Source organism: Taudactylus pleione, unplaced genomic scaffold (assembly GCF_031769625.1).
Source record: "Taudactylus pleione unplaced genomic scaffold, aTauple2 ptg000066l, whole genome shotgun sequence".
Classification (NCBI taxonomy): Eukaryota; Metazoa; Chordata; class Amphibia; order Anura; family Myobatrachidae; genus Taudactylus; species Taudactylus pleione.
Window position 1 is genome coordinate 36,159,986 of NW_028284468.1, and position 13,717 is coordinate 36,173,702.

The following is a 13,717-nucleotide window of genomic DNA, read 5'->3' on the forward strand; positions in this document are numbered from 1 at the left end:
ATGTCCCTGGAAAACCTCCAAACGGGTTCATCTCTAGCACAACAAGTCTCTGCCACTATGCAGTTCTACAGCTGGGTTTATATAGAAGTATATACATTATATATCTACCATAAGCACTTACAGTAAAAAGAACTATAAGTACTTTCTCCTGACCGTTTAATGGTGAGGTATGATATTGGGCATTCTAGAAAGCTTTATTTTAATAACTAAGTGCTTCAAACAGTTTTATGGCAATTTTAGCTTGCATGGAGTGGCATCAGGTGTATTGTACGTGGGAACTAATCCTATCTTTGGCTATATATATATATATATATATATATATATATATATATATATATATATATAATATATTTAAAAAAAAAACCACTTGATAAGTTATGAGTTCATTTCCTACAAGATCGTTGTGTACAGTGCATTATCTCATTTGTCAACAATCAGAAACAATTGGTTTGAACTTTTTTTGGCTGGTCTTTTATACTCAAAGTGAAACATCTAATAATTAACAAAATAAAACTTTAATTTCAATGATATTTACAATAAGCTTCAGATTTATATATGGCCTAAAACTAGTAATTCTGAATTAATTCAAACAGATGCTTCTTTGCTATGTGTATAGAAAAACATTCCATCTCCTTCAACAGGCAATCTGGAAAACCTGTTGTTTTTTTACATCAAACATTTCACGTGTCCTACTGGAAGCCCTATGCAGCACACTGAAATGGTGCCTACTGATCTTCTTACGGCGTGGCAGTACAGTCTTTCGGTGATGCTGCTGTCATTTAATTCACTTGGTGTGCTTACCTAATCACCTTAGGGGGACTTAAATGCTGACCCTACTTCCTTTGTAGGTTGAGTAATATGTGTTGGAAAATATGACACACAATGCTTGGAGATTGCCTCCTAAACTTAGCCAGCTACTATATCCACTAGGCCCAATAAATTACAGGTATCACCATAAAAGGGATGGATGTTATGTGTAAATTATGAGCAAAGCAGGAAGGAATTGCTCACACAAGTGATTCATGTGTACAACTGACCAAATAATAAAAGCTACCTATACAGCTACAGGGTAACCTCATCAGAGGCCATCTGGGGTACATGTGGGAGGCATAAGATGGAAAGCTCAATGTACCAGCTAACTTAGAATTGAAAGTGCTTTATTTCAAGGGTATTTTTAAAGGTGCTGGGCATGGACAAGTGCAGTCACATTACTTCTGTAAGACTGAAAGCAGGAGTATCTCTACCATCCCTGTGACACCGCTACCAGCGGTAACCTGTTCTGACAGCTGAAACACAGCCAAGACATAACTCTTTGCTTCTCCACCAACAGCTTCACCAAAAACATAGAAAAGAGATTTGTCTGTAGTGAGGACGTCCCTACTCATTGTCCACTTACAATAACCAATGAGGAACGCCCTCCGTTTGTTTATCCCTTCATTCAATCATCGTTCTTGATACATTCTGATAACTGAAGGAAACCACTAATAACAGAGCAGGTCTAGCCCAGGCCACGCAATGCTCTGGCATTACAGCAGTTCTATAAAGGGACACCTATAGGGTAAACTTAATAATAGTTCGCCTTTAGGTGGGCTAAATCTACTAGTACTGCTACTGTCACATCCTGGCTTCAACCAAATGCACTTAAAATTGGTGTTCATAATTTGCTTCCCTGAAGTTTACATGCTCTACTTAGATTTTATCCATTTTTGTTTTTAAGGTGCGCCCAAATTTATGCAGCACTGTACTGGTTCCAGTCAAACTTGTCATAACAAAGATACAGTAAACTGAGTAGAACGAGGACAGGGGGCAAGGCATGGGAGCATCACTGTATCCTTGCAGCCAAGGGATGTAGAGTTACTGGGAGTGGAAGGCAGCTTAACAAGACTGTATGAAAAGAAGGGTAAGCACACAGTCAGGGTTGCCATGGGGGACTAGGAGATCAAGAGCACTGAAAGCAGGGATAGTGCGGGAGATGAACATGAGGAAGGAGGGCCCTGCCTGTGAGAGTTTACATGCTCAGAGGAGGGGTATCTTCAGATTTGTTCACCGTCTCTGGATTTTGTAGTTTATTAGAGATCACTGCTTACAGTACACTGTGGTTGCTTTGAGCTGCTAGTCCATAGCTATTAACAGCGCACCTGTTCCTCTCCCTGCAGCATCATTGGTGATGTCACTGCTCCTGGAAAAGTGCACTGTATTATTATTAGCATGAATGCTGAAACTCAGCACTTGTGTACCAATTACATTCCATACTAAGAATAACATTTATTTTAATTGATAAACTGGTTAAGAGGGTATTCATGTTCCGATTTCATAAAACATTCATGTTGGTTCCAACGCAATCTTTAAAATACAAAACATGGACTATTAACGGTTACAAAATATGAATAGAATAATGAAGAAACAGGATCAAACTCTTCTTATGGTGATAAAAGTTTAAGAATATCTTTAAATTAGGGAGTGGTATGAATGGTCCAGTTCATCAGGGCACATTCTATCAGATCGGCATGAATGTCAACATGCAGCATCTCATCAATGATCATGTCAGCATTCATCATGACTACACAGATGATATGTCAACATGATGAGCTGCCAACAAGCCATCCCTAGTGGTCTAGTGGTGTCTTCCCTTTCTCTATTGGCTGCTCCAGCATCTTCTACTGAGTCCCGGTGGTCACATGTGCAGGAGTTCTAGCGTCTGAGGAGCAGCGTTCTGGTAAGTAGTATTCTCCTATTCCTTACCCTAATACAGTGGCTCTCAAGCTCGGTCCTCAGGACCCCACACAGTTCACGTTTTGTAGGTCACCCAGCAGGTGCACAGGTGTAATCATTACTCAATGACACATTTTAAAAGGTCCACAGGTGTAGCTAATTATTTCAAGTGTGGAGACATGGAAAACATGCAGTTTGGGGGTCCTGAGGACTGAGTTTGAGAACCTGTGCCCTAATACTTACCCCTAATCTTACCCACCCTGCAGCATAACCCTTACCATAAACATTCTAATGTTGTCAATATGAATATCGACCATCTGACCAGACACTGAATAATCAAGGTGTAAGTGCTATTGTTTAGTGTGGTTGGTATAGTAATGCGCTCATGTTTGTGTATCTGAATCCCATGGTCTTTGCAGGAGGTGACAAAGTTTCTGCTTCCTACTAGAATTATGTTTTCTATTATGCTTAGAATTTATTTGGTGTACAGCCTTTAACTTGCTTGCTGATGTTGTAAGCTGGCGCATGGATCCTGTCTCCTTACTTTTTCTGTATGAGACAAAGAACAAGGTGACCAGAGGACAGGCACTGGGCATGGCAGAAATGATTTCATCACCAACAGAATTATTCACTGTAACAAAGTTCAATCTGAAGATTCATTAACTGGAATGTAAAATAGACGTCATGCCTCTCTTACCAGAATGGTAGTGGTAGCTATATATAATATATTACACAGCTGGCATGATATACGTTCATCAGAATGCCAGACTGTAATTTTAGGGTCAGCAATAAATTTTTTAGCTGTGTGGTAAAGAATAAAATGTAATTGTTCTACCATTCCTCTTCACAAACAAACTACAATACTATATATAGAATACTATCCCATAGAGATGAAGATAGTCATTAAAAATTATGGTAACTATCAGTCACCTATTTTGAAGTCCCATAATTATATTTCAGTATTTGCTTTGTTTCCCTATGTCTCCATGCTGGCTGAGCGGTGGCAGACATTAACATAATTTCGCAGCGGCAATCACAATTGCGATACATGCTGAATCAGGCCCCCTGTTCCCTGTTCAACATAACAGTTATCTTCTAGTGTAGTGCAACTTTACTTGGAACAGAGGGCCTGATTCAGACCCACTCGCAAGCGGGTCGATGTTGTCCCAGTGCGCATGACAGAGTCGGCTCCGTTGTGTGCATGCGCGAAACCTGGATAGCGACGGGCAATCCGTCGCCCTTGGTCTCGCACAAAAGGGGGCGTGCTGTCGATGTTGAGTGACAGCACGCCCCCTTTGGTGGGCGGGCCGGGGGGTGGCAGCCCAGACGGAGGCATTCCCATGAGAACACCTACCGTCTGGAGGCGGCCCCACTGACATCACATGTGATGTCAGTGGGAGCGCTTTCGGCTCTGTTTGAGCCGAAAGCTCTCTGGGGCTTACGGCCACGAGACCCTACCACAAGGGTCTCATCGAAAGCCCGATGGCCGACCATCATTCTGGCTCGCATTAGCTTTGGGATACTGCAACCGTGGGTGATAGATGTAGTAACTGGATTCTTCCTGGTCACTCTCCAATATCAGGGAATGGTGGGGTGAATGTCTGTGAGCTGCAACGTGTTTCGACCCTCTTAGGGTCTTCTTCTAGGCAGAACTGTAGGTATCACCCACGATTGCAGTATCCACCTAACTAGGAATGCGGCATCTGGTTGCATGAGCCACAACCGCTACACCTCCTCCCCAGGAAAGCACAGTCCGCCCTCGTGCACCAGCAGTGCTCGTTCAGTCGGCCAGGCGTCGTTGTGCTTCACCGGGCACAGGACTGCTTAGCTGCGAGACCCCTACCCCTGCCATCTCTGGATCCCGTACTACTTACCCCAGGAACACCTCATCCCGGGAACCGACAGTCACAGCCACCCACCATCAGGAACTAGACACTGATCAGCGGGACGCCGCATTCAGCAACGTACATATCCACATCGCCAGATCACGCTCCTGCATCCCCTGGTCACATACCGATATAATTTGTTCATCTTGCACATATTTGTGCACAGTGTGTTCTTACACACTATTCCAAGTCTCATACCCTGAATTGACTATACTTAAATCAGCACTACATTGGTATTATCCATCATTGCCATTGTTTTGTCTATAACTATTGTGCCCTACTCCATACTCTACAAGTGTTATTACAAATATAAGTATTGACTTATTACCTGAACTGTTCAAATTTACTGTGTTGTCCTATTGCACATTTTAATATCCATTATTGTGTTACAAGTACATTTTTTTTAGACATATATCATTTGTCTCTGATCTATCAATCCTCCGCACCTTATTCATGGTATATTACAATGCTCAGTGAAGATATCTATATTATCGATCAATTATTCTTTTTTTCTTTTTAGTGTACCTCATTCATCACATTCCAACACCAAGGGGCTTTCAGAGCGCAGTTACTATCCTCTAACCACTTAATGCAATTAGGTCAGACATCCCCGCTCATTAGGTTACAGTCCAGTGCGCAATTTAACTCCCCTTTATTTGCCTCTACAAAATATGTAGCAAAAATTATGCCATCAAGTATTAATGCCCCTTAAACATTGTGCCACGTAGTAATGCCCCTTACAATATTATGCCCAACAGTAATGCCCCACTCCTGCAGCCTCTTACCTCCCCTTTGTGTCCCTCCAGCAGCCTCAGTCTCATGATGAGAGATGACATGATGAGAGGAGACTCGTCTCCATGGGAATTTGGTGCACTGCCCGGCAGACATCCATCTGCATCCGCACCGTTGTCATTTCAAATCGAACGCTCTCCATGAGCCAATCAGGAGCCGCTGCTATGGTGGCTCCTGATTGGATGCCGTTCCGCGAGCACCATTTGGCTTGCGGACAGCGCCAGTTTTGAAATGACGACGGCACAGTGCTGCTGTCTCTCCATCCATGGGTGTCTACCGCTGCGCCAATAATCAGCTGGCAGCCCGGCACCAGATCTTTCACATGATAGACAAAACTAGATCAGCTGTAACTATGGGTGATGATTGATCTATATCTGTTAAATGCAGCCTCTATAACAGCAGGGTACACCAGCTAAAATAATACATACTTTTTAAATGTGAGAGTACAGAAGATTAATTATCTTTATAGTGACAGTGGTCAATTATGGTGATGGGAGAAGTCAGCTAACAGTGTACAGCCCCTTGTACCCAGTCTTTGCGGACCCCTACCCCCCTCTGCATGACGGCTTGGTCTGACACTACACAACAGGTCAGTGTCTGTAGTGTAGTGTGTGAGTGCAATGGGTATGTAAAGCAAGGGACTGACCTGCAGCCTGATCCAGAGGTCCAATGTGACTCCAAGATCACACAAAGTCAAGGGGGGAAGAGATTAGAGATTCAGTCCTGTCTGCAATCCTTGCCCTGTTTTCCTGTCTCCTGCATTCTCTCTCCCTCCTGGTGACTGGCTTCTCCCTATCACATGGAAATAATATTGATTTTGCAATCAGCAGGTTCGTCATGCAGACTCCTGATATTCAAATAGCCTACCTACGGTGAGCAGAGGCCGCAAATCTCCGGGGAGATCCCCTTACCCCCCCCACTCCCAGCACCATTAACAAACCCACCCCTAATACTCCCTAGCAACCCCCCCCACACTACTCCCAGTACCACTAACACCCATCCACTACTCCCAGCATCACTATCAACCCCCCTCACTACTCCCATCACCACTAGCAACCTCCAACACTACTCACAGCATCACAAACAAACCTCCCCCACATTACTCCCAGCATCCCTAACAACCAGCCCCCCCCCCCCCCCCCCATTGCCTGGCTGTCCATGGAACTTGTAAAAAAAAAAAAAAAAAAGTTTAGTGCTTGAAGTACCGGTATGCCATACTGTTGCATGCCGGCACACTTCGAGCACTGTATGTGTCCATATGAGATTGTTAGCTCCAATTGGCAGATATGATTGTTAAGGACTAAAATATTCTTCGTAATGCACTGTCTAATGTGTGTGCTATAAAAATAACTTAATAAATATATTGCATTGCTATGAGAAAGCATGACCGGGCCCATGTACACAGTATTGTACTCAAGAACTATGCTACAAAGAATGGAATATGTAGTGTTGGCAACAGGAGTATTCCCCTGGCACAGGAAAACCTGACTAGACACATTATACAATTCCATTATTTATAGCCTGAATGATGACAAATGATTTTTCATTTAAAGGCTGATGCAAACTTTTGCCTCATGAAATTTACACCCCGTAGACTAAATACCAACAATCACAATATATTGGTGTTTACTCGTTTATGTTTATTCTCAGTACAATTGATCAGTGCATGTGTTTGTTATTATATTCCAGGCATTCCAAAAGAAAATCACTTGATTCACCGGTTATCACAAAAAGGCAGAGAGGACTTCCCAAACATTGTACACATCTGAAAAGACCAAAAACTCAGTTTTTAATTTCATTTAAACCAAATCTTAAGAAAAATAAAATAAAAATCTCAAAAAATCAGCAATATGGAACTTCACAGTACATGCATACGAAAAGAGGGGGCTGTTAGGATGATGTGCAGTAACAGTGACCATACATTAAAGTCACCCAGAACAAGATCATATCATTGGTATTAAATAAATTACATACATACATTCAACAGGAACAAAATACATTGCACAGATCTACAAATATCGGTAAATTGCTACAAGTTTAATAAAATGATGATTGATGTTTATGTTGGTGGAAAACAGGACTGTATTTCAGTACATGTGGGCTACTCAGAATCTTTACTACATTCCACACATACAAAAAAGGGACAGCCACAAGACTGCAATTCTGTATGTAGACCATAATGGCTCTTTATGTTAACAAGAGGACATTAAAAAATAAATCATCTTTAAAACATACAGAAGTAAACCTTTGAAAGATGTACACAGGCACCTTCTGGATTGGTTTAGTCTAAGACATACTGATGCATTGGAAAGTGTCAAAAATGAGGACAAATGTTTATTTCTTCGACACTGAAAGACATTTTGAAAGAAATCTCCAGGTAAATGAATCATCAATAAATCCATCCCAACCAACTTAGTATTAAACTTAGGGGCATATTTACTAAAGTGTTGGCGGTATATAGAGTGGAGGTGTTGCCCAAAGCAACCAATAAGATTCTACTTGTCATTTATCTAGCACCTTCTAGAAGATAATAGCTAGAATCTGACTAGTTGCTATGGGCAACACCTTCACATCTATAAACCTGCACTTTAGTAAATATACCCCTTAGAGTGAAATGCCCAGAGTCGCTGTGGTTCTTGTGATACTCATTAACCTTGGTAAGAGTTGCCATGCCAGACAGAAGAGGCAGGAGAACATGAAAAGGGAAACAGCGTTGCAGCAGATTTTAACGGCTTACCCAGTAGGCTACACGGACAGCCGTTCTGTGTAGACTGTACGCTATTGTGGCAGATATCAGACCGCCACAGTTCTAGTAGATAGGGTTAGAGGTGTTTACATAATATGTTTCATTTGCCTGGAGTTCTTGTTAAATGGAAACTATATATTTCATTATATTGATCGATTACCTGGAATACCTAAATCACAGTTCACAAGCTGTCAGCCCATCAATGATTCAACTTACCAGGTAATGGAATGTTAGTATCTAAGCAGGGTGGGGGTTGCACTTACAATATTTCTGAATGTGTTTATTACATATCTGTAGTTTTAGCAGCAGACAAAGATTTTAGGTAATTTTGTTAAAGGCACTCTGACCTCACAAATGGTTTCTGCTTCATCGTGTCAGTGCAGGAGTGCATACATATGCCAAACATTAATTTCTGCTATGCCCTATACCGGCAGAGTAATCCTGTAGGCATGCTTTAACCACAGCTACATCTAGTTGAGTGTTACAATTTAGCCCTTCAAACCCGGACACCTTGGTGATGTCAGACCATGCCCCAATTATATAACTATGCCTTTCACCAGGCTATTCTACTATGAAAGGGTTACCTGGAATGAAATGAACGGTATATATAATGACAACTCTGCAAAATAATAATTCTGCGAGTAGACTTTCAAAGAAAATAGGTAATGTTATTTAACCAGAATATTTTATATGGTAATTGCACAAATACAAAGGGAAATTAAAAATGGGGTTACAGCACCTTTAAGAGTTTAAGAAAAAAAAAAAACACATTGTGTTACAGACAGTTTAGTTATTTTATTCTGATCCCATCCAGTGTACCGAAGACTGATTGAGTTACTCAGATGTAATCAATCATTCTTAAAGGCATAGTAAAAATGCTTTACTGACTAAATCATAAATAGTTTACATTATTTTCATTGCATCAGTATAACCATAAGACTTCTTCAAAACAATTCTAAAATAAATAAGAAAAAAATTCTCATTGTCTTTCGTTTAAGTACAATGTTAAATATGTATCTTTATTCTTATCAAAGTCATTTCTCAAATAAATTGTGGGAAACACTTGAATCGCAGTGGGCAGATGGGGGGTTAAGACCGTCTTCATTAAGCTAGTAAAAATTATTATTCCAAACAAAATTAAAAATAAATTATAAGGTGACTTCATATTAGATTTATGCAATAAGGTTATTTGCACACATTTTATTATGTGGATTAAAATTTCATAAAACAATTCAGGGCACAAAAAAAAAAATCTGTTTTAATATAGTTCAAGAAAGGACACTGCAGTTATTCTGGACTGTCCTAGACTATCTACTGAAAGGGATGCTGCAAGTACCTAGGGACAGGAACTACACATGCGGTCCAGAACAACTCGAGAGGCAGCCTAATCGATACCCTTACACAACAAGAAGCTGATCATATTTAATTGGCAAAAAAAACAAGCCTTTCATAATGTTGAAAAGCCACAGCATTTATCATAGGATCTGTATTTTTTGTTTGTTTTTTTCTTTTGGTGGTTCTTTTTATACACAAGCTTAGCGACATTGGGTACTTTCCAAAACTTATTGCACTTCATTTGCAGCAGAGTTTCAAAACTTTTATGGCTAAAAAGTCAGTAAATACTTTGATGTCAGGACCTATTAGCGGGATGCTGAAGAAAGAGGCTATGAGCGACAAGTTGACACAAACTTTCTTTATACTTACCTTTCTAGAATACATAACAGGCAGAAATTATAACATAGCCAAAGGAGAAAATTATTCTTAAACAGAAAAAAAAAAAAATTCAGTTTAAAGTATTTTGACCTTGACAGTGCCTCTTGATTTCTAACAGTCTCTTTAAAATGAATGAAACCTCAGATCACACAGTGACTGTAATAAAGAGGAGGCATTATCCATCCTTTAATTCAGTGTCGTGACACCAATCCTGATAAGTGCTTTCAAATCTCATATTACTTGAGTTTCCAATCTCCGAATTTTTTTAACCACCAGATCAATGTTGATGATTGGGTTGAAGTACAAAGCCCAGTAAAACAGGCAGTTGCAGACAAATTGAGGGATTACAGGCCAGAAGATTGCAACAAAAAGTCCTTGTGTTGACATCTTCCAAAAATGTCCCCACATAAGTCGAGGGAAGGACCTGAAAAGAGAAACCTGTATGATTAGAGGGCTTTGTGATTTTACTTTTATAACTTAAATAATTAAATGAACAAAAGTCTGTGTGTAGAAGATGAAAGAACAGGACAGCGACTGGAGACAACAGATGACTATTTCATTGTGCAATTTTTGGCATGTTGCATTAGTTACAGCCGCCAAGCACGGGAGACAGATTGATTGCTGTTGCAATGTCAGCCCAGCTCCGGCGGCCAATCACACAATATGGGAAGCCTTATTTACCAAGCACCTTATCATTGTACAAGCTACAGCTGTTAGCAGTCATTCGCAGGTACTTTGTATCCATTTACTGCGCTCTTTCACCTTGTCCATTATCATTGTCACTTTTGGATATGGTTATGGAACTTTAACTGGACCAGTCATTACATTATTGGAGCCAAATATTCAATTCATTAGTTCAAACCAAGCGATGTGCGTACACACAAGAGACTTTTAATTAGTGTTCTTACTATGCAATATTGTTGTATTATTTTTAAAATATTTTTTCCATGTATATTGTGAGAGATATATACACCTTTAAATATTTGATTCATGATTAAAATTCATATACGTTTTATATTTGACAGAGCCTTGACTGCTATATATATATTTGTGTGTGTTCTGCCATCTCATAGTAAGTTCTATATTAGTGCAGTGAGAAGTTTAATATAATGTTGCATTAGTTATATGCAATCACTCGCCCCTGCTACAAAACTCAATAAATAAATAACGCACCTAGCTTTTAAGCCTGGACTATAACGTACATCACTAATCATTGGCTTCAAATAAATTATATATTTACCATCCAAGTAAAATTTTAGTGAAACAATTCTCAAAAGTTTGCAAAACACACTGGCAAATTAAAAGGATAATATACCACAAGGAAGTTACATTTTACTAGCAATGTGTAGACCCCTCAAGGTGTACACATTGCTAGTAAACCTGAAGTACCCTGAACATTTACACATTGCTAACCATGCTGATTTACATAAAAAAAGATATTACTAATCACAACAACATACGTAAAACTTTACAGATGTAATTTTTTCCCTTCATCCTCAGCACTATCCCACCTCTTGCCACTGCCCTAAATAGTGCTGAACAATAAAAAGAAACAAAATCATGTAAACCTAAGAATGGTAGTTTTGTTTCTAGACCTTATAACTGCATCAACTCTGGAGTAACATTCTTGATATCACTACATGGAGGGAAATAAGCCAATTACATTATGGGATTATAGTATGAAAAGGAGTATGGGAAGAAACATGATAGGACCTTGGATTTCTGTATAAAATGAGATTCTATCTAATATTAATATATCAGTATTACTTGTGTAATATTTATAGTTACATGCTGGACTAAGTGCACTCTCTCTCTATGCAATATTATATGCAGGTTATTTACAATCTTTATGACGCGCCTGTGCTTCACAATCAAAATTCAGATAGAAAGACGGAGGCCAGAGAATGGACATAGAGACTATACAATAAGATAAGACAATGTTGCGACCAATCATAATCAAATAATTTAGAGGAGGAACATATTTAATGCTTGCTGGGAACAGTTAAGGACTGACAGGATGTTTATTACATTATAAGGTGCAATGATTTACAACCCTACGGATTAAATGAGGATAGGTGATTACCACCTGTGGATTTAGACCGGATCAATCAATAATGTATTATTCCTAAAGTGTAGTTGTCTACACCCAGTTGTACATAGGTTATCTTATAACCATTTGTGATGTTCACTTGCCACCTACAGACTGAATGCTAACCACATAAAATAATTTTATAACAGAATAATATAGTTACAATGTATTTCTCCATCTTCTCTTTTTCATGTTTAAGATGATATCTTTTAATAAAAGCATCAAAGGAAAAGTGGAGTCTAAACATAAAGTAAAATAGATAACGAACATGTGACTTTAGCAACAAAAGTTGTAAATAATCATTGGTGTTATGTCCAGTCTGGTGGATCTCTCGGTTTATGTTTGACAATGCATATATGCAAGCAATTCTGCAATTTCCTATTTTATTTATAGCAATTTTGACAATCAATAATGGATTATGATCATCTCTGAATGTGATCCCTTCACTATTTGATGCTAATTCTATTTCTGATCTATAAATGACTGATGAAGGGAGGGCTTCTTCTCTGACCTTTGCAGTTATTGGCAATGTATGTGTCACTGTAATAATATGATCACAGTGATATAAAGGTGTACACAATCCATCTTTGCTATTTATGTAATTATACTCTGGCCATTGTTAGGAATACTGCTGATACTTACCAACACTCTGTATACCACTGTAAACTTTAATAAATGGACATAATACTTGAAACCCCATAAGCCCAATAAGTGTGTCATAAATAGATCTCAACAATGTCATGTTTTGGAAGAGCATAAAGTACATACCGTAGCTGGCTCGTTGACCACAAGTTCCAAAATGAGAATAGTTCCAGCACTGAGAGCAGCATGGCATTTACTATTATAAATCGTGAGGTCCAGTAATGAACCTCTAACCAGTCCCATGCAAACTCAGCAAGGAGTTGATATGGAAGAAAAAAGTACTTGACAATGAACTCACGCCACTGTGTCCATGTCGGTTCCTGCAGATCCTAACAAAACGTATGAAAGAGAAAACTTTTTAATAAACACCTAACAAAGGAAAGCATATTACAGGTAAGAAGGGTCCTTTACATCCTGTATTGAATTTAGTGCCTTACACTTGAGCTACTGAAATGTTTTACTAACTACTGTACATTGCTTTATCTTCCTGGTTTACTCCAGTGCTTTTCAGCCACATCTAAGATCAAAAAGGAAAAGTTTTTTATTTTCATTGCCGTGTAATAAAACACATACAGAGCCTGATTTTAAGTCACACATAATGTCCATGTTCTCATAGGGTTGGGTACGGAATGCCTGCGCTCGTGATCCCGGTCACAGAATTCCGACGCCGGCGTCCTGACATGGTTATGATAGACATCCGTTGATCAGTATCCTAATGCTCCCCCTCTCCCTCCCTGCTGCCTAAACCCAACCTCCTCCCTTAGTGCCAAAACCTAACCACCCCTAACCCTCCCCCTAGCCTAACACTAACCCTTCACCTAGTGACCATCACTAACCTCTAACCCTCCCATTAACCCTTACCATCGGGATGCCTGCAGTCGGGATGCTGGCACCAGGATTCTGACAGGTGTCAGGATTCCGGCACAGGCATTCTAAGCGCCAACATCCTTACGGTCGGTATTATAACTGCATCCCATTCACATAGTTGAACATTTTTGCAACTGCACATGTGTGAATGTTTCTGAAATCTCCTATGGCACATCATGTGTTACACAGAGTGTATGGGCGAAGGTGCTGTTACTATCAGTACAGATGGTATCAGAAATGGGGTGGAAAGGTGATGCGCATTCCTGGGCA

General features: G+C 39.7%; 1 protein-coding gene across 3 annotated transcripts in view; it reads right to left on the reverse strand.

Annotated features, from left to right (window-relative positions):
• Positions 1–7,021: 7,021 nt before the first annotated feature.
• Positions 7,022–13,717, reverse strand: part of BFAR (bifunctional apoptosis regulator) — a 34,832-nt gene continuing 28,136 nt past the window's right edge. For all 3 annotated transcript variants that reach the window (XM_088466786.1, XM_088466788.1, XM_088466787.1), the window contains 2 exons: positions 12,707–12,909; positions 7,022–10,273 (listed from right to left, as the gene is read on the reverse strand). In XM_088466786.1, coding sequence (XP_088322912.1) covers positions 10,081–10,273; positions 12,707–12,909 — 396 coding nt within the window. In that variant the 3' untranslated portion in view covers positions 7,022–10,080. The remainder of the gene's footprint in view (positions 10,274–12,706; positions 12,910–13,717) is intronic.